Source organism: Ursus arctos, unplaced genomic scaffold (assembly GCF_023065955.2).
Source record: "Ursus arctos isolate Adak ecotype North America unplaced genomic scaffold, UrsArc2.0 scaffold_32, whole genome shotgun sequence".
NCBI lineage: Eukaryota > Metazoa > Chordata > Mammalia > Carnivora > Ursidae > Ursus > Ursus arctos.
This window is the reverse complement of record NW_026623008.1, coordinates 26,993,165-27,014,670: the sequence shown is the minus strand read 5'-3', so window position 1 is coordinate 27,014,670 and position 21,506 is coordinate 26,993,165. Positions and strand designations below refer to the sequence as shown.

Genomic DNA, 21,506 nt, shown 5'->3' with positions numbered 1-21,506 from the left:
CTGCCAGGGCTGCTCGTTCAACAGCCTAAATGCAGGAGGCCAACAATCCTCCTTCAGGCGGCAGATGGGGAGAGGGAGGAGGACTCGGATGGCCTTTACCTTCCCCCCGTAGCAGTGCCACTCCAGTACCTACACTCGAGACGCAGGGCCAAGGGCCCCCTCGGAGTCTCAACGCAGCTCCCAGCCTCCCCAGCGAAGCAAAGGTGGCTATGCAGTCATCTACAAAACCTGTTTCCCCAGCCATGCAGCTGACCGCACAGACCAGCGCCAGCCCTTCTTGTGGGGGATGAAGTCTCAGGTGCAAGTTTACCTTGGTGACAACACTCAGAGTCCCATCTGCTTGCACCTGAGCCTGCTGCTGACAGAGCAAGGCTGAGAGACCTTACTCCCTGGCAAGGTAATCCAGCCTAGAGGAGCCCCAACGTGAGGGAGGAAAGGAGACCCAGAAAGTTCCTGCTACCTAGGAGTGACCAACAGAAGCCCCAGGGACATTTCCTTCTGGAGACAGATTCCCCTCCCTCCAAGAGATTCTGAGCTGTCTTTTCTGTCTATCTTGCACTAGGGACTGACAGACTGAACTGCGGACTTGGGGGAGAGTTAGGACTCCATCCCTGGAGAGTTAGGACTCCATCCCTGGATGAAGGCTGGAGGGCGGCCGAGGGTGGGTTGGCAATCAGACAAGCTCATAGACTCGAAAGGCCAGAGCAACCGTTCTTGCTTCTCCTGGAATCCATACACCTCCTAGATGAGGCCAGGATACCATCTCACAGGAGAACACTCCTCTTGCCAGCACCTCACGGTCCCACAAGTACCCCCCACCCCCGCCCAGTACGCCTGCACACACATCTAATCACAGTCCTGGACAGACCAATTAAGCCTTGGTATCAGCCACGGTGTGCGCTGGAGGCCCTCTGGCCCTTCCTGCTTATCCCAGACACATACCAGGTAATACTTCTTGCTTTTAGGCGTGTACTCGGGGTCCCACTCCTCCTCCCGGTTTCTCTTCTGAAAATCGTTGTTGCTGTTGTTGTTGTTGTTACCGGAGTAGGTGCCTCTGCCCCAGCCTCTGCCTCTGGCTCGAAATTGCTGTGGCATCAATGGGGGAAAGGAACAAAGGACTGCGTCAGGAGTGGAGAAAAACCACTCCCTGCCTTCTGCCCACACACTTTTCTGGCACAGAGCAGACAGCAGTCCTCTAGTCAATCTGCTGGTCAGCTGGTTTCTAGCCATTCTGCTACAAACCCTTTCTGCTCAAGTCTGCAGCCCAGGCAGAGGACTACACGGCACAAGGCCCTCCCTACAGATGCAGCAGCAGTCAAGGTAAGTGGGGAAATTCGGAAGCCAGAAGCCCCGAGTGGCTTTCTAGGTAAGTGATTACAAACAGAATAATAACTAAAAACAGAAAGCTTGGGGACGAGGGGCACCACAGACTCGGGGACGTAGAGCCTGGATTACCTGCAGCAAGGGCAAGAAAACTAGTAATCTCATCATCACATAACTAGAATTGGGAGCAGGGAGAGGGGGCAGGATCTTACGAAGGTCCCTCGAGCTCTGCCGCCTCTCTCACTTGGGCCCACGAAGTCTTTGGTCCCTAGTCTTGACTTGTCAAAGCCCGTGGTGCTCTCTTCCCTCTCCTCCGTCTCTTCAGTGTACTCTTCCGCTTTGTAGGAGTGGGATGACTGGGAGGAGGAGGAGGAAGACCTGGACCGGTCTCGTGCTCTCCGGTGCTTCCTACGAAAACAGAAGAGGCAGCAATTTAAATCACTCGGTGCCAGGGGACAGCCCTTGGCTGGGGCCTCACTGGTAAGATGCACAGGACAATCAGGAGCGTTATCTGTGATAAAGACACTGAAGACAGGTAACCTCAAAACTTGCCCCCAACTTACCCACCCAGGGTACCCAGGGCGCTTCCTCTCAATTCTGAGAGTCACGGTCAGTGACACATCTATGTCTTAGCCTGTGATGAACATGGGACATATACAGCAGGAGGAAGAGAGCATGGCCTGTATAATCCATACGCACGAACTAGAAAGGCAGAAGGAAGCTAACACTGCACTGGAAGCCATGATGTACTGGGTACCGGGACGGAGGCTTCACCCCTTACCATTTGTTTTGTGCTTTACATTACTTTCATTTCTCGTAGGAGGAACAAGACCTGCCTAATGGGCCTGTTCTACAGACCGAACGAACAACATGCCTAAACACTTTACGGTGACAAAGCAGGCATGCAGTAAACGGCAACCCTGATTATTTAGTAGTATTCCCCCATTTCATAGGCAGAGGAGATTCAGGGTGACCGAGCTGAGCAGAACCTGGGCTCAAACCTAGCTCTAATTATACCACTACTCCACATACCACCTCTCACTGAGCTCAAACAGGGTGAGTTATTAAGCACAGGATCTGGCAAAACTCTTCCCAGAGTGATTTCCCGCCCTTCCCTTCATCTGAGAGAAATTACAGACTAGGGCAAATGAGCATACTACAATGAGTCACTGTCTATGTACTGGAAGTCAGTGCCAGCCCCGCCATGTGCTCATGGAGGTTACTGGCTGCCTGTAAGGTGGCGGAAAGGCCAGGCTCCCAGGAGCAGAAGATGACTTATGGGGAGAAGCCGGCCAAGTGCCAGGAACCTCTCACTGTCCTCCTCCATTATGCAAAGCAGCCTGCCCCCTCTCCCACCACACTCCCCGACATTTAAGAAGCTCAAGAACTTAATCCTAGTGGCTCTTTCTAGCATTTACTCACAAACAGGGCAAGTCTAAGTTATTGTCATAGGATTTTTATAACTCAGATGTGTAACTCTTTTTTTTTTTTTTTTAAAGGGATGGTGTTTAATTGTATAGACGGGATGGAATCAAATCCTATATATTAGGTCTTCCCATTCTTTTTTTTTTTTTTTTTAAAGATTTTATTTATTTATTTGACAGAGAGAGAGACAGCCAGTGAGAGAGGGAACACAAGCAGGGGGAGTGGGAGAGGGAGAAGCAGGCTCCCAGCGGAGCAGGGAGCCTGATGCGGGGCTCACGCCCTGAGCCGAAGGCAGACGCCTAACGACTGAGCCGCCCAGGCGCCCCGAGATGTGTAACTCTTGACTCCTGTAGTCAGTGCTATTTTAAGAGGTTTTAAAAAATAAGATTCCAAAAGGCCCCAGATTTGAGTCCCAGCACCACCTTTTATTACTTTTGTAACCTTGGGTGAGTTGTCCTTCAGCCCTATGAGAAACAGCCCTTGTAACTGAGGTGTGATGCCGAATGAGAATCACCATCTTTCTTCTGGTCCCAATCACAGAACACTAGGGTTGCGAAGGTTACGCAGCGAGTCAGAGGAAAAGGCATGTGTTCCGGGGAAAGCAATCAGGATCAATAATCCAAACCCAACCCTGAAACGTTTGAGGGGTTCCGCTTCCTCTCCACCAGCAGCAGCGCTGAGGACTGCTGTGCCACCACCTCCACTCTCTGCTGAGAGTGGGATCAGGTCCCTTATCAACAGGCAGCCCTGAAAGCTGCCAGGGCTCCCCAGGCGTAAGTGGAGGGGGACACAAGTGGCACAGAACATCTGGGTTTTGATGTCAGCTGGTAACTGTGTCATCTTAGACAAATCATTATGAGCTTAGCTGATCTTTCAAAATGGGCAAAACGGGTACCACACCAAGTGTCCAACTTATCTCAAAGGACTGTTATCAGAAAATGGATATGAAAATGTTTGCCGGCCGAAGTTCACGAACAGCAAAAGCGGTGTTGCTTCACAGAGGAGAGTGTGGGCTTCAACTCTTCTGTGTTTAATGAGACGTGACTGAAAAGTCGTGGAACTTTCACAGATGTAAATAGAAACGACAGGACCTTGGCATGAATGCTGCCCTATGTAGTTCAACAATGCTACCTTTGTTTAAAGAATATATGGAACACCTCACTTGGAAGTGTCTGCAAAACTAGTTCCTAAAAGGCATTTAAAGATCCAACAATCTTGTCCTATCTAGTTTCACTCTATTTCTTTGACAAAACAATTAACCAGCCAACAAACTTTGAGCCATTTCTAAAACATAACCTCCCCATGAAGATTTGCAACGAAAAAGAACGTATCAAAGAAAACGACTACACACAACCCAAAAGGAATTCCTGAGTGATTTTCCACTCTGTCCCTACAGCCAAATTAAATGTCCATCTCTCAGGAGGCCTTCTTTGGACAAGGATCACACCTACTTTGATGCAGAAGTTCTGTTTTCAGCCAGGGGCCTTACCTGACGGTTACATGGTATAAAGTAAGAACCTGCGATCATCCCTAACCCTGCACTTCTAGTATACAGCCCAGGAAGGGCAGACAAGAGATCCCACTCAGGAGTCTGAATGAGGGAACAGGGGCTTACGTACTTCTGCTTCTTTGATCCTTTATGAGTTTTCTCTGTTTTCTCAGCTGATCTTTCCCTCGAGTGGCTTGAGTCTCTGGAATCCACTGATTCTCTTGATTTACCTCGTTTCAGATCTCTCTCCTTATGTTTTTTACGACGTTCAATATCAAGGCGCAGATCGACAGGCTCGTCCTTGTACTTCCCCTCAGCCTGCCAAAAGAGACAGCAAAATTAAGGTTTTTGGGATTCAGGGCTGTCAACGCAACCACCCCACAAACTGTGGTTTCTACTCCAATGGAGCGGTGCAGAGGAAGCACTGGGAGTATGAGGCACATCACCCAAGCTTGGAGGGATACAGGACGTCCCACAGAAATCCCTTCCTGAGGGTCCCTCACAGAACCCAAACCAGTTCTCTAAAATGATGATGACTGCTTTCTGAAAACGCTAGACATTGATCTCGCCTTGTTTGTTTCCTCTGTGGCCCAGCAATAACTTTGGCTAGCCTACACGCTGAGTAGGCCAAAATCAGCTTTAGAAGGTGGCCGGTTAGGCTGGCTCGGGCCTAGTCACCACCAAGAGTGGAAATGCTGGTGTCGTGTCATCCTTCCCTACCTACACTGTGGCAGCCACCACGGGTTTACCCTCTCCTTGGAATCAGCTCTGAGTGCGGAGCCCAACAACAGACTGTGGGACACTTCAGGAGGCCTTCCAAAATGCTTACATTGAGAAATTACTTTAAAGAGGGAATATCAAAAATCACAATGGAGAATTCACAAAGTGGCAATACCAGGTCAAAATTTATTTTAAAAAGGGAAAAAAGCAGCAGCAAAAAAGGAAAGCAAACTCTTTTTTGCTGACTTCTTCATTAAATCGAGCCCCCCAGGGCATGTGTGCTGCGGATACCGCAGTGGCAGCAGCGCTGTGTGCCCCAAACCAGGGCAAGGGCTTTCGACAGCTCTTGGGACACTCAGAGCACAGAGGGCCAGGCGGATTCAGGGACATTAAGCACTAGGACTTGCCTCATGGGAAGTAAAACCTCTCTAGAAGGGGAAGGAATGGGCAGTTCACTTCGTATTAACATCTCACACAAACTACTAAGCTTTTTTGGTGAAAGAAAGTTTAAGTAGGTTTATTTTTATCCTGTTTGGTTTTGAGAGGGAATGGAGTCTCTGTACCCTCCAAAGACCCAAAAAAAGGCAGATGCTGCTCCCTGAGGCCATGCATCCATAGCACCTCTATGGAGTGGGCCTGAGAGGCCTGGAGGGTGAGTGCTCTTCTGCTGTCTCAAAGCCTTGCATCTCACAGGGTCAGTGCCAAGCTGGTGGGTACATGGAGAAAAAGAAAAGGGGGCTGGGAGAGAAGAGAGACTGTGCGCGGAGGGCCTCTCGTCCCATTTGACTATTACGACAAATTCATTTGGAAGACCTGAAGAGGAGTATCTTTAGAAAAGGTTTCAGCAGCACTGGAAGAGCCATCTTTAATTTTAAATTTCAACTGTACTATGTGAATGAAGGTCAATATATACTAAGAGACTTAAAAAACAAAAAACAAAAAACAAAAGCAAATCTACTATTTCATAGTAAAAGATTGCATACAAGCTTTAACCTCTTCATAACTGTCTGCGTGCACATCATTGCAAATGTAGCTGGGCTATCAAAATAATGTTTAGCTTTAAAGTAACAGTAACCGACAGATGATAAATATGGCACAATGTTAGAAAAAAAACTGGACTAGCTGTTTAAAACAGTCTACCATGTTAAGATATGAATATTTCACTCTCCTCTGACATGCATGTCTTTTTGAAATCATGGTTGGAAATAGTGCATGTAATATAATTGATTTGATAATACTTACAAGCAGAAAAATATCACAAAAAGTTTCTTCTCTCATCATGGGCACTTGTTCCAAAACTCCTCTCTTTTTTTTCTCAAGCTCACCTCAATAGACTTTGGGGTCATTTACCATATTCTAACCACTTCACAAAGGTTGTTGATACATTTAATAAAAATTAACCCTTTGTAGTTCATTTTTAGAATTATGCCCATCCTTAAAAGAAAAACACAAACTTAAGTAGAGAGTAATTTAAACAAACACATTTCTGTCAAGTTCATGCCCAACGCACTCATTTTGTTGGAATTACGATCAAAGCAACAGTTCACCTTGTAGCCAGGTTCCCGTGGACTTTTCATTTCATCATGAGCCAAACCATGTTTTCTGAATGTACTGGGAGAAATGTCTATCCTCCTAAAAATTGAGAACAGAAAAATTGTTTAATATCCCCATAATGTGAATATACTATCGGTAATATTTTAGTTCCTCAGTTGGGTAATAGAATCCTAGACGTTCCTACTAATTATGTTTCATAACTTACATATACGTATTACTTGTACTCTTTGCTTATATATTTATACTCTCCCACAGGTGTGTCTGTGTGTGTGTCACACACACATCCCAACTTCTCAAACTGAGGAAGCTTCTTATTCCTTCCCAGTACTGTTACAGCCAGGAAGAAAGACTCACCTACACCCACGCCTATAATCTCAAGTTCACATCAAGACTATCCATGCCCTGCTAACCTCAAAGAGCAGTATTTGTCTTGGGAATAAGAATATAATGGCCCATTATTGACCTGTGACATAAGGTCTAGGTGAGAAAACTGCCTAGCACATACACACATCCCAAAGACCCCAGCTCCCAGACTGCGGCAGAAACACGGTTCTCCTCCCTACTGCCACAGAGCGGACTAGTAAGAAATTAAAGCTACAGCCAAGTTGGTTTCTAGACATAGCCCCTATTTGCTGAAATGCTCCCACAACCGAATGTGATAGTCTTTAAACCTGCTGGGCTTTTAAACCCTTTGACATAATCCTACAAGCTCTCACACCCACTGGAAATTCTTCCAAAAGAACTGCTACATGGAACACACGCGTTCCACATAGCGGTTTTGGAAAGAAACTTAACATTTACTCCCCATGCAGAAAGTTCACAGTACTCTCAGGTTACCATCTGCCAGCTCCCAAGAACACAAGGATTCGTCTATATCAAAAGGCTGGTCTTCCTCAGGCCCAAAGTGAGAAACTGTAGTCATCAAGGCATGTCCTTTCCACTCAAACTACAAACGCCCACTGCCATCCAAGCGTCTGGAGAACGTTTACCCTAAACTCTGCCGCTATGGCACCCACCTAACGTTGACAAGAACAAGATGGGTTTATCATCTGATGCGCAAGCTTTTATGGCCACCTCAGTGCAAGGCCAAAGTCCTCACCTGTGTATCTCCGGGCTTTTCTTGTTTTTAGCTGCCTCCTGCTCAGTTCCTCTCTTTAGGTATTTAGTAAAGCGCTCATGCAATGTCATTCCTGAGGACCCAAAATGATGCTCTGTGGGAATTCAAAGAAAAACACATTATGCTCCCAAAGGCAGACCCAATATTCAACTCTCCTGCATGAGCCTGCAGCCACAGAGGTGTGACTCAAGTAGTCAGATCCATATAACAGACGCGCTGAGAGGAGGAAGGAAAAACAGCTGGCTGAGACACAATCCAGTGCTGGTCACTGGACTTCCACCATGCCTCCCTTGTCTCAGGATGTGGATACCAGGAAACCCAGAGCTCACTTCTCTGTGAATCACAGCACCAACTCCCACTGGAGTTTAAGTTTCAGGTAGAACCTGTAACTGGCCCAACCCAGCTGCTGTATCATTTCTCTCTACCACTCCCCAACCTGCCCACCTCCGTTTGCCCAGGACACGGTAGAGTAATGTGGAGAAGACATTCACACCACAAGGTCTCTGAGAGACCTCTAGAGGCGTCCACCTGCTAGACAGGAAAAAAGAGGTGCTGGAAAAGCCACTCTTTATACTTCCTTCTTCAAGCATTTTAAACCTTATGTGAAGGATTTTACCTATTCTCATGATCACAGGTTACTAGCATTTCGAAATCTTCAACTCTATAATTAAAAAATGGAAACTCCTCCTTGGAAGGAATTTCCTTCAAGCCAGTCCCTAGCTTCAAAGGCCCTTTTGATGAGATAAAGGGCCCCGAAAGGCTCCCTTATGCACCCACTCATCCTTCTGCTTGTGGCGGAGGAAGCGAAGCACACAGAAAGGGAGCCCACAGCAGGCTGGGGTCTGCACTCACCTTTCACATGGTGAACAATGGTCACTATATGCTGGGCAAACAGTTCAGAGGGGCTCCGCTGAGACTGAGCTGACTGTATGTGCTGGAAAATGGAACGAAATTCCTGTTCCTTTTTGTTGCTATGGACTAGATCCCGACAAAGCTTGCGTTCCTGAGCCAATAAGCCACTGGGTCTGGGAAAGAAACACAGGGAGGCCCAGTGTAACAAGATATACAGAAAGTCAAAACATTTAAAGGCTAAAAAAGCAATGCTCTTTTCCCCCAAGAGTTTTAAATTGATCTACAAAGTTGCTTTTTGCTTCCCACCCACATTCAAAGTAACCTCAATGGACCATAAAGATAGAAAAAGGCATTCAAAATCTCCCTTTTTCTCACTAGGAGTCCTTAACAGGAACAAATGGGCAGGGTGAAGTACTGAACCTCAATGACTGTTTTTGGAGTCACTGCGGTTTTAACGCACACAACAAATGGAAAGTATCACTCCGTGGTACTCCGTGAAGCCAGGATCACTCCGTGAAGTGGGATGTGGCCGGAAAGCTGCTCAGGTGGCCTTCCCACTGGCGGTGTGGTTTTTAGCCCAGGTATAAAACAGCCTGGGCCTCGCCACTCCCCTCAAGTTCCGCCATGCACCCCTCTCCCCAGCCCCAACTTTAAAACTGCTACACTATTTGATAGAAGTCTGTAATAACAGACTTTGGTGACCTAGCTAAGAATGGAAAAATGGGTTCTGGACGGCTCCACAGGCAAATCATCTTAAGCATGTTTAAGGGAAATATGGGGTGATGGGGGATAGGAGGTGGGGTAATGGATAGAGGTCAAGAGGAGAGGGGACCCAAGACCTAGAAAGCCAGTCACTGAAGACTGAAAGATGCTTTATCACCCGTGATACTGCCCCCAACATATAACTGCTCAGTGACACGCACTGCTCCACTGAAAACAGGTGGATGTATCAGCACTGAACTTGGACAGCAGGGGAAATACAGGAGGGGCCTGTCCTGCTTCCAGAATATCCTCTGGGAGGGGGGGTTAGAAGATGCCCCTTAGACCACTAAAGCCCTGAGGTTCAAGGACTACAGCTCACCTTGCAAGGTCCTCATCGAAAGAGTCCATCCGGACATTGACCTGGGCCTCTCGAGTAATGGAAAAGGAAGACTTCCCTGTGGAAAAGTCTCCTTTGGCTCCTAGCTTCTCTCGGCTCTCAGAGGTCTTTCTCGGGGGAGGTGATGAGCTTTTCTCCTGGACTGCTTTGTAAGCGGTCACTCGGAAATTCTTTTCAGGCACAAACCCCCTGTGCCCACTTTCGGTTCTCTTAGGCCCTCCCCGATCCTCCTTCTTGGATCTCTCTGAGAAAGATTCCTCCTCCAGCTCCTCTGTTTTCCTCTGCTTTTCCTTCCCTGGAGGTGCATACACCAGGCCCTCCCACTTGCCTGACTTCTCCTCCTCCTGGTTTTTGTTTGCACCTGCTAGGGCTTTCGACATAAATTTGGGTTCATCATCAAACTCCGATTCCTTCCTTCCCTTAGCTTTGTCCTTATCTTGGTCATCCATGTCCTCCTTATGGAAGTCAGCCATCTTCTTCTCAAAGTCATCTCGAAGCTTATACCTTTTGGGAGACTGGCTACCCCGAAAAGACTTCTCAGTATCAGTTTTGGGAGCAAACGGATCAGATTTCATTTTCGCATCACCTAAGCCCGTGTCAGAGAAACTCCCTTTCTCTTTCATTTTCTCTTTATCGGTATTTGTTTGTTTCTGTTCCTTATCTTTTCCATTCTCTGTCTTCTGCTCATCTAGGTACCTAGTTATAAAAACACAAGGGAGACACAAAAGAGGCCCTTTAAGAACGTGATCTAGAACAGCACCATCTGGTCTTGTGTTTTTGATTCTTTGAACAAACATGTCTTGTGGATTCCAGTGTTACCAAAGGACTTTCTACTTGGTCACTTTCTAGTAATTTCTGAGAAGTGGCCTTTCACAGATCTATGAACTTGGGTGCCATTTAAGAGAAAAATACATGGTCCACGGAGTTGTGTCTTACAAGAGCAACCAAAAAGAAAACAGCAAAGGTAATTTTTAGGATACTAAAAAACAAAAACCTACTTACCTGTAAGTGGTCTAGGAAAAAAAAAATTAAGGTCTTATCCAACCTTCACTCAGTCACTTAAAATCTGCTTTCAGCAAAGTTAACATAGAATGTTCAACCTTGGACTGTTTTGCTTTTATACAACTCACATTTGGAAATACAAGTCTCAAAAGAGACTTCGTGTTTGCTTCAAGTCACCTAGAAGATCTAAATATGAAATATACTGTGAACACAAATAAAAACAAAATACAAGTTAATTGGGGGAAGGGGGCAGAAACCATCCTACTCGTTCTTATGGAAAAGCAGAGCTCATGCCCGAGTCTCCTAATGAGACTCCCAGTCCTGGCAAGGAACCTAACTTAGACTTTAAAGCAGAGTCACAGAAGGCTGGAAAGTACAGAGGCTGAATATATCATTTGTACCATTAATGAAGAAAGTCTAATCAAGTTATACTGGCATTACTATTGCAAAGAAGAATCAAAGGACAGCAGGGCATCAAAGAATATGCTAATAAGAAAGGGGGAGATGGGGGGGGGGGGTGGAACCACCTGCCCAGTAAGTCCCTCTTGACAACCTGGCCCCAATACAACTTCTCTGTTACGTCTCTGCCATCCCAATGCATCCAACCACACAAACAAAGATTCAGGTTCCAACTCACCATGTCCCCCAGAGCAGAAAGACAGAAGCATGGTCACGTCCTCTCCTAACAAGCAGCCAGGGTGGCTTCTACTGGGACACACACCCACCTTGTGATTTTAAAACAAGGGCTTCCTGGACTAAGCCTCGGGCTTTCCCACTCTGCCCAGTCTCCTCCACTGGAGGGTGTGAGGGTACGAGGTGTAGCTCTTCACCATGATGGGATGATGCAGATCGATCAGAGTAGATGGTGGGTCCTACGGGGTCTAACAGCTCCAATGGCCATTCATTTTGGCAAAGACCATATTTTTTTGATAGCTGACCCACAAATCTCTACTGTTCTCTGGCTTACATTGGTAGAATCCAAGGCAAATTTTAAATGTGAAAACATCACTGAAGAGCAGTCTAAAGCAACTTTATGCTGCAATACAAATTCAGGAAGGTAGGAAAGCTAGAGTTAAGCTAAAGGTTTCCTTGGGTGGTGCTTTTCAAGTTTGCTAACGCAAAGTTTAGGAAACAGGGATTACCGTATTACCATTAATCAGAGCTCTGAGATCACATTACAATTAAACTGCCTGCTGGTGAGATAAAAATACAACCGGGGAGAGGAAACGAGATACTTGCCTCTTTGTATAGGCCGCTCCTCCTGAAGCAGCAGCCTCCTCCTTCTGAGACGAGCCATATGTGGAGCCAGTGGCCGGAGGACTCTTACCGACAGGGCTCTTTTTGGATGGACTCAAGGACCCAGAGCCATGATCGAATGGACCCTGGTGTGTCCCAGCCTGGTACCCAGCACCACTCTGCAGAGTTGAGCCCATCTGGGATGTGTTGGAAAGTGGAGGGCTAGGTTTTGGCACAGGGCTAGGACGGGGTGAGCGCCGCCTCACCACCACAGACTGGAGTGGGCTTTTGAGAGCAGGGCTTCGCTCCCGGGGGCTCAACTCAGAAACTGCGGAGGCCCGTGATGTAGAACCAGCACTGTATGTGGTGGCATCTGGCCATGGTTTCGAGCTATCAGACGCTTTTGTATCTTGAGAGGTGCCTCCAGAAAACGTCTGTTCCTTGGCCTCGTCTCCTTGGTTATCCCCGGTGGCCTGAGATGGCCGGCTATCCTTGGAAGAGGACTTTTTCTCCTTTGCAGACTTGCGCTTAGAAGATTCCACTCGGCTGTGGTTGGAGGAAGAACGAGAGGACGAGGAGCGCCTTGACCTGTCAGAGGAAGACTTATCGGAGTTTCTAGAATGGCTCCTGGATCTTGGTGAAGGGGACCTTCTCTTTGGGGACCGGGATCGGGAGCGGCCCCGACGAGGACTGTATGCTTGCCGGTAATTCTGCCAATTTGAGCGGTAGTTTCCATAGCCACCTCGGTTATACTGGCCCCACGGATAAAAGCCTCTGTTGCGCCCTCGGAAATAATAGGGCCTTCTATAGCCTCTGTTGTGACCTCGGAAATCCCGGTTCTGATATACTCTTGGGTGATTTCTCTCTCTGTTATGAGCTGGAGAATATGATCTGGAACGAGACCTAGAACTGAAAAGGGGGATGGGGGAAATATTTGAATTTTTGACACAAGCCTTTTTATTCAAGAAATACCTGCCAACAAAGAGGTAACAGTTTGAAATCTTGTTCTAGGTATTTTATTTTCAGTTTTATTCTCAAAGAAACAAACTTAAAATATTTAATCCTAATGCTGACCCATGTTAACTCCAAATATATAGGTAAGAATCACTTTCACAAATGATCCACTGAGATTGCTTCACTAATACTGCAGCACATTTTAAACAGAAACGTAATTTCTACAGTGACTAAAAGAATATCAAATGTTCTTAATGTAGTAAACTAAACGAAACCATTTTAATTAAAGTACACAAACTGCTTAGGGTTTCACAGGGGATTTTACAAGTCCCTGCGTCATTGGAAGTCAGAAGAATACAAGCTCGGGTTCAGACTCAGGTACAGACTATGCAGGTCCTTTGGCCCCTACACTGGTAGAACATTCTACTCCTCATCCCATTCAGCCCCCTCTATCTGTGCAGGGCTACTTTCTTAGATTCCACCAGGACCTGGGACTGTAAATACACAGTCCCAAGCAAAGAACACTTAAATAGGAACTTGGAGAATGCAATCGCCAAAGCTTAAAAGAATTCACTGAAATCAGGTCAGCAAATATAAATAATGGGTTTTTACTGAGGACCTGGAAAGGGTCTCACTACTCAGGTCAAGTTTCTGTTGCTTAACTACAAGATCCTACCTGGGTGCCACAAGAGGGCACCATCTGATCATGAGACACCCAAGTACACGGATTACCCAAAGAAAACTACAAAATCAGCCCTCTTCCTTCATTATCACCCAGATTTCTTTCGTGCCAACCTAAAGCCTAGTGTCGTGTTCTTCTTCATTCAACAGTATGGAACTCTAACTGAGCAAAGGCACATTTCCAGAACTACAGGGATTCAACAGTGACCTAACTTTGTAAAAATTACATGTTTATGAATGCTAGGCTTGTCAAGGACAGGGAGCTTTGTTTCCACCAAAAAGCCAAAAACTGTTATCTGTTGGTGTAAAAATCCATCCACTGGGGTCCTTGGATACCTGATGTGCCTTGTCAACTAAGATACAGATCATTCACATTAACCACTACTCCTAAATAGTTACATAAAAATATGTAAAATTATTAGGAAAGTCCAAAAATACTTTCTTCATATAGTAGGAAAGAAACCCCTTTGGTTAATCAATAGAACCTTTCATATTAGACTTAACTAGGAACTGATACATTTTGTTTGCTTGTTTTATAAATAACTCCACTTACCAAATGTGACAGGTCTTAACTAAACAAATGGTGTTTTTAAAAAGAAACTTACATTTTATTTAATCTAAAGACGATAAAGTGGGACTGGTCTTCCAATCCTTATTACCCCTGGTGTTCAGACTCTTTATCTACCCCAAGAACAACAGCGACGGGCAAAAATGCATCATATTGCTGCTTGTTAACAGTTGCTATGTAAGTACAATTAAAAAACAAAAACAAAAACTTACCTTCCATACTTTTCATTCGAAAACAGTAACAATATAAGAAAAGAAGGAAGAGGCAGCTGCAGGCTATGAAACTGAACATGACCCGATTAAATGGCTACACTTGAGGGAGGTGATGCACCACCAGCACTAAGGAGGGTTTAATTCATGTTCCCATCCTCAGAGGCTACTGCTGCTTCTGTCACCAATTACTAGTGAGGGCCCTGTGGCATACTGCATCCAAAACCCGCAGTCACTGCACAGATGCAGGAACATGAGTCGCTGCAGATTGCAAAGAAGTTATTTACGAGAAGTCACTTAAAAGGATACAGTCTGTGAAATACAAGGAAACAATCAATTTTCTCCAATTCTGTAGAATTCAGCAGTTAAGTTAATTTAAAGGCATGGTTTCTCAAACTCTCTGGATAGTATACTTTCCTTGTAGGAGAGGGAAAACAAAAGAAAAAAAATCATGGAATAGATAAGCCAGAAATAAAAACTGAACATCCAGCGGCAAATTTATCTGTTTCTAAAAAAACAGAGATTTCAGACTAGAATCGAGTATAAAAACATGTTTTCCAGTGGAGAAATTCCTCCAAAATAACAATCTTCTCAGTATAAGACAGCACATAGCGTGGCTCTAGACCTACCCCAGCACATATTGCCCAAGATATTTTTCTCTCATTGGCCAAGTCAATGACCATGCCAAATAATCTGTAGAGTAAGGAGAAGAGATCTGTCTAAACAGATCTGCCCAGAATCCCAGTTATCACAGATACTTCAGAGCTGGTTAGCATTTCTCACATCGGTTGTCAGTTCGATTCTGTCACTCAGCTTTGGTTGTATAGCCTCTTGTTTTTGAGCCAATTACTTAATTTTCCATTTACTCGATTAGGTTTTAAAGTGTTACCTTTCAGAACCAACTGAGCTAAATGAAATTTAAATGGCCCAAATCCAAAGACTCTGGGCCAAGGCAGGAGTTACTAGAAGTCGCTGCTCAATCCCATATCTTGATAGCAACTTCCTAAGGTAGACAGAAATATATTTAGTGAGTTTCCCTCTTCTTTTTTTCAGAGATGAAAAGTGGGATAGAATTTTACTTATATGGACTCTCACACAATTGGGCAACAATCTCTAGCCTATGGCTTGAACTAAGTTTGGTATAAAAATGCATGCCCAAAACACAAAGAGGAGAAGAAAGGCTAGGACTCATTACCCTTAAGCTGTAATGTTATCTTTAAAAATAAAAATAAAATTATCTACTGTTTCTTTTGCTTGAGGGAGAGATTCACTATATTCCACTCTGTATCAGAATTCTCGGTATTTATGGACGCCAACTTTTTATTCACCCTCTAGTTTGAAATTAATTTTCAGGCAGGTCTCTTACAGATTCCACTTAAGAATTAACTTGTTCTCATCGCTTCTTGGCCTTTTGGCTAAGATCAAGTGAAGAATTAACTTGTTATTGTTGGGAGGGGAAAAAAAGAATCCCACCAACCATCTCTTTAAGACATTTTAGGAATACTACAGGACTATGGGAATAAAGAATGCAGCTTAATCATTACTTTTCCTGAGGTTTATTTTAAATTTCATTATCAGCTCATTTAACAAAAGAATTCTAGAAATTCATGTGAAATAAAGAGCATGGGGGGACGGGTTCCAAGTGGTGAGACTGAGAAATTATCTCCTTGCCTGGTGCAACTCTGACAAAAAGAACAAAACTGTTCACATTATCCCCCTTTGGTAGTTAAATACACCGACATTCACATGTAGAAACCTGTATATACTAAAAGGTTCTCGTCTACTCACAAAAGAAAATTAAAACAGTTTTAAAGAGTGAAAAACCCAACTCCCAACACATCAAAAAAGGAGAGGCGCTGGAGGGTTAGCATCCTAGTCTAAGGCATAACTGAAATAGGCAAATCTACCTAAAGATGTGAATACTGGCTGAATTAAAGAATACTGGCAACAAACTCAAAAGAATTATTTGTACACTTAGGCACAGTGATGTCTGCAAGAGCGATTTCTGGATGGCTCTGCTGTGTTTTACTAGACAGACACAGCTTGTTAGCAAGCGGCACATCAGGTGGACACACACGATTCCCGTGAAGTTTTTAAGGTTTAATTCGCTTAGAGTTAATAAGGCTTCTTCCCTCCCAATGTCGGTCATACTATTAATCCTCTCAGCTATCCTTTCTTTGCCGATGATGCATACACACTTTGGTCCAAAGCCTCCAAAAATACTCCAGGAAAAAACAACCAGGTGTAGAGATTTCATTGAAGCAAGCAGCTCAGATAAAAACAAAATGCTCTTTCTTCCAAAGTAGATGAGAAACAGTACACGCTGGCAGAGGAGAAAAGGAATTAGGCAAACAGCATTGCAATCAAAGGTGATTTGGATTCACAGCGCTTCAAGAGACCTGTAATATCTTGCAGCCCAACCCTCCACCTTAAGCTAACCCACTCTAACTGACCCTCACAGAAAAGAGTCTAGCAAAAGATCTTCAGAGACCCACAATGACCAATGGCATGGTTATCCTGATACACAATCACGTCCCCTTACCTCAGCCTGCGCTTCCTCGAACGAGACACAGATCGACTTCGGGACCGAGACTTCGAAAATGAACGAGAACGAGATCTCGATGCAGATCTTGAGCGAGAAGAGCGAGATCCAGACTTGGATTTGTTTGTTTTTGACATCTCTGAAGAGAAGGTCACTTTTCAATTACACCTAAAGTAAGAAAACAGAGTCAAACAATGAGGGAATACCTTTGCAAACTTGAACTTCTCTGGAGACTTAGAAACAACAACAAAAACACACACAGATAAAATGACTGATTAAAAACACTTGCCCTTTTACCAAGAGGGATTTCTATGTTAATCATACTTCAATTAAAAAAAAAAAAAAGTTTTTAGGGGCACCTGGCTGGCTCAGTTCGTAGAACACACAACTCATGATCTCAGGGTTCTGAGTTTGAGTCCCATGTTGGGTATGGAGCTTACTTTATTTAAAAAAAAAAAAAAATTTTTTTAAAGGAGGGATTGCTAAGCAGTACAGTCCCAAACAGTCCAAGCCACAGTAGCAAATGGAAAATCTGACCTGTAGCCCTGATTTGGGAACACAACAAAACACTGATAAAAGTGAGGGGAGCTACCAATGATTTGGTGCATACAGTCTTTTTTCAATAAGCAATTTTTTCAGACTAAGTCAGCTGTTAAAAGTATTGAGACCTGGGGCGCCTGGGTGGCACAGCGGTTGAGCGTCTGCCTTCGGCTCAGGGCGTGATCCTGGCGTTATGGGATCGAGCCCCACATCAGGCTCCTCCCCTGGGAGCCTGCTTCTTCCTCTCCCACTGCCCCTGCTTGTGCTCCCTCTCTCACTGGCTGTCTCTCTCTCTGTCGAATAAATAAATAAAATCTTAAAAAAAAAGAAAAAGTATTGAGACCTGGGACAGGTTTCCCAATTCTAAGAAAGGAAACTCTATGCAATGGTATCTTGGTTACTGAGTATATGGCAACATCTGACCATTTTCTACTGCTTGGGCCTTAAAGTCATGAGGCAAATCCTATTAATATTTAATTCCAAGAAAAAGGTTAAAAAAAGTGTGACAGAACAACAAACGGGGCTGGGAAAACTGGACGGCTACAGGCAAAAGAATGAAACTGGATGACTTTCTTACACCACACACAAAAATAAACTCAAAACGGATTAAGGACCTAAATGTGAGACCTGAAACCATGAAAATCCTAGGAGAGAGCAAAGACAGTAGTAATTTCTTTGATGTTGGCTATAGGAACATTTTTCTAGATAGGCCTCCTGAGGTGAGGGAAACAAAAGCAAAAATAAACTACTGGGACTTCATAAAAACAAAAAAGTTTCTGCACATTGAAGGAAACAACCAACAGAACAAAAAGACAACCTACTGAATGGGAGAAGATATTTGCAAATAATATGTGATAAGAAGTTAGTATCCAAAATATATAAAGAACTCATACAACTCAACACACAAACAGAACCATTAAAAAAATGAGCAGAAGACACGAACAGACATTTCTCCAAAGACATCCAGGTGGCTAACAGACACAGGAAAAGATGTTCACCATCACTCATCATCAGGGAAATGCAAATCAAAAACCACAGTGAGGTACCACCTCACACCTGTCAGAACAGCTAAAATAAAAAACACCAGAAACAACAAGGGCTGGTGAGGATGTGAAGAAAAAGGAACCCTTGTGCACTGTTGGTGGGAATGCAAGCTGGTGCAGCCACTGTGGAAAACAGCATGGATGTTCCTCAAAAAATTAAAAATAGAATTACCATATGATCCAGTAATTCCAATACTGGGTATTTACCCAAAGAATATGAAAACACTAATTCAAAAAAGATGTATGTACCCCTATGTTTACTGCAGCATTTACAACAGCCATCATACGAAGGTAACCCAAGTGTCCATCGACAGATGGATAACAAAGATGTGGATGGGGCACCTGGGGGCTGAGCATCCGACCCTTGATTTCCGCTCAGGTCACGATCTCAGGGTCCCAGGCTCTGCGTTCAGCGGAGAGTCTGCTCGAGATTCCCTCTCCCTCTCCCTCTCCCCCTGCCCCACACCCACCCACCTTCTCTCTCAAATAAATAAATCCCTAAACAAAATGTATTATCAAATACGCGGTGGCACATACTACGTCCTGTAAAATACAGGACAGCAATCCATAAACACAGTACTAAGGTAATTTATAAAGCGAAGAACTGTCTCTGTCCTTTAGCTCTTCTTTAGCATCAAGGGACAACCTTTTTTCAGGTTTCCCACGAAAAAACAAAATTGTCTTTTTCCTTTTCTTTCCTCCCCTGCAGGAATGAATAGAGAGCCTCAGAGTTGCCCTGACAAGTTTGCTGGGTTTGGTCTGCAAGGTACGCTACATCAAGCCAACTCATTTATTCTCCTTTATACCCTACAACTTTGGGCGTCTTCCAAGCAGCAAGAAGTTGAAGTGCTATAGCACGTGTCTATCAAAGACCAGGAAGAACAAGGGATCTGTCAAAACCCACAAAGCTAGTTAACAGGCAAACCAGGCCAAAATTCCAGAGCTTATTCCACCACACATCGCTGCCTCACCGCTTTGCTGAAGAGTCTTTTATGGTGCTGCCCCTGGCTTGGGAAGGGAAAATGATAATCAGCCAACACTTCACCCTCCCCTACCTCTTGGATTTTGTTCTCAGCTCAAAAGCCATCACCTCAGAGGTTCGCCTGGCCACACAAAAAAGTAGCCACCGGGTCCTTCTCTAGGGTGCTCCATAGGGGAAATAACCACAACCACGAAAGAGAGACCTGATTTAGAGGAGGAGAAACTGCCAGGAAGCCAGAGACAAAGGGTAATGAGCAGAACATTGCTAAAGGAGGATGCCGAGACCTAGAGGCTAGACCCTGCCAAGGGCACTGAACTGTGTGTGCTTCAGCAAGGTCAAAGAGATTTCCATTTGAAGCCGATTTTTGGCAGTAGCGTCATTACGCAAAGCCAGGATAGAGGACTAAGTTATTCAGGGATAGGAGGTGGGGGTGTAACTGAGCAATTTATAAAAACTGAGTATGGAAAATGCATTTTGTTTTTCTGCTTGGCCTTCAGCATGTTTTGGGGTTTCTGGGTTAAGTTTTGCTGAATGGCTGTTTTCTGTCACATGTTTAGGGCTATCTTTGTCTGCCTCATAACATCTCTGCCCAATCTTCAATTTTAGCTTGAGCCAGAATGGAAAACCCTTTTAGATCATTCACACAACAGGTGGACAATATCAGATTTTATTTATTTATTTTTTTAAAGATTTCATTTATTTATTCGACAGAGATAGAGACAGCCAGCGAGAGAGGGAACACGGGCAGGGGGAGTGGGAGAGGAAGAAGCAGGCTCATAGAGGAGGAGCCCGACGTGGGGCTCGATCCCATAACGCCAGGATCACGCCCTGAGCCGAAGGCAGGCGCTTAACCGTTGTGCCACCCAGGTGCCCCGACAATATCAGATTTTAAAAAGAAAAAGGGGGAGGAAACGTGGCAAGTTAGTGTCAACCCCCAGAAATTGGAAAATTAAGAAGCTAATTTTCAGGGGCACCTGGGTGGCTCAAATGGTTAAGCATCTGCCTTCAGCTCAGGTCATGGTCTCCAGGTCCTGGGATCGAGCCCCACGTTGGGCTCCCTGCTTGGTGGGGAGTCTGCTTCCCCCTCTCCCTTGGCCTCTGTTTCTCCCCTATGCTTGTGGCTCCCTCTCTCAAATGAATAAATAAAATCTTTTTTAAAAAAAGCTAATTTTCATTAAGAGGAAGAAAACGTTGTCACCTAAATACAGAGACAAACTTAACATTTCTAAGTATATTAAACTTACTAGAACTGACCAGTATGCTTAAGAGTCACGATACTGTAATACCACCCTTATTCCTACTCCTTGAACGTTTTAAATGTGAACTGAAACTAATTTTAAAAACATCATTATAGGGGCGCCTGGGTGGCGCAGTCGTTAAGCGTCTGCCTTCGGCTCAGGGCGTGATCCCGGCGTTGTGGGATCGAGCCCCACATCGGGCTCCTCCGCTATGAGCCTGCTTCTTCCTCTCCCACTCCCCCTGCTTGTGTTCTCTCTCTCTCGCTGGCTGTCTCTATCTCTGTTAAATAAATAAATAAAATCTTTAAAAAAAAACAAAAACATCATCATACCCTGAGAAGTAAGCAGAATAACTTTCGATGATACAAAACCACAGATGGAAATAAATCAATAAATCATTTAACTCACTCAAGAAGATGCTAGCTAGTGGATAAACACTTAAAATTAAAGAGGATTTGGGGTGACTGGGTGGCTGAGTCAGTTAAGCGTCAGTCATGATTTCAGCTCAGGCCATGATCTCACAACTGTGAGACTGACGGGACTAGGTGTGGAGCCTACTTAAGATTCTCTCCCCCTCTGCCCCACCCCCCCTCCTTAAAAAAAAAAAAATTTAAACCAGATTTGATCCTTGCCTTCATGGAGCTCATAGTCTATAGGTGCTGAGAGACAACAAATAAGCAACCAAACAAAAACGTAATTACAAATTCTGGTAGGTACCAGAAGACAAAGACCATGTAATGTTAACAAATTTATACAATGTAGTAGTGACTTACTTAGATAAGATGGTCAAGAGGTGGCATTTAGGCTGTCACCTGAAGACTAACAAAGAGCAAGTTACATGAAGAAAAAGGGAAAGGAAGTGTTCGAAAGGCATTAATTTTTTTCTCTTGATATACATACATATACTTCTTAGTATAAGGTAGGGACAACCA

The 21,506-nt window shown here is 44.6% G+C and overlaps 1 protein-coding gene across 6 annotated transcripts in view; it reads right to left on the bottom strand.

Annotated features, from left to right (window-relative positions):
* The window catches only part of THRAP3 (thyroid hormone receptor associated protein 3), a 68,810-nt gene that overhangs the window by 2,362 nt on the left and 44,942 nt on the right, over positions 1-21,506 (bottom strand). For all 6 annotated transcript variants that reach the window (XM_044390530.3, XM_044390529.3, XM_026516664.4 and 3 more), the window contains 9 exons: positions 16,772-16,939; positions 11,821-12,726; positions 9,562-10,275; positions 8,481-8,653; positions 7,611-7,722; positions 6,505-6,589; positions 4,368-4,555; positions 1,536-1,731; positions 943-1,086 (listed from right to left, as the gene is read on the bottom strand). In XM_044390530.3, the coding sequence (XP_044246465.2) occupies positions 943-1,086; positions 1,536-1,731; positions 4,368-4,555; positions 6,505-6,589; positions 7,611-7,722; positions 8,481-8,653; positions 9,562-10,275; positions 11,821-12,726; positions 16,772-16,908 (2,655 nt within the window). In that variant the 5' untranslated portion in view covers positions 16,909-16,939. The remainder of the gene's footprint in view (positions 1-942; positions 1,087-1,535; positions 1,732-4,367; positions 4,556-6,504; positions 6,590-7,610; positions 7,723-8,480; positions 8,654-9,561; positions 10,276-11,820; positions 12,727-16,771; positions 16,940-21,506) is intronic.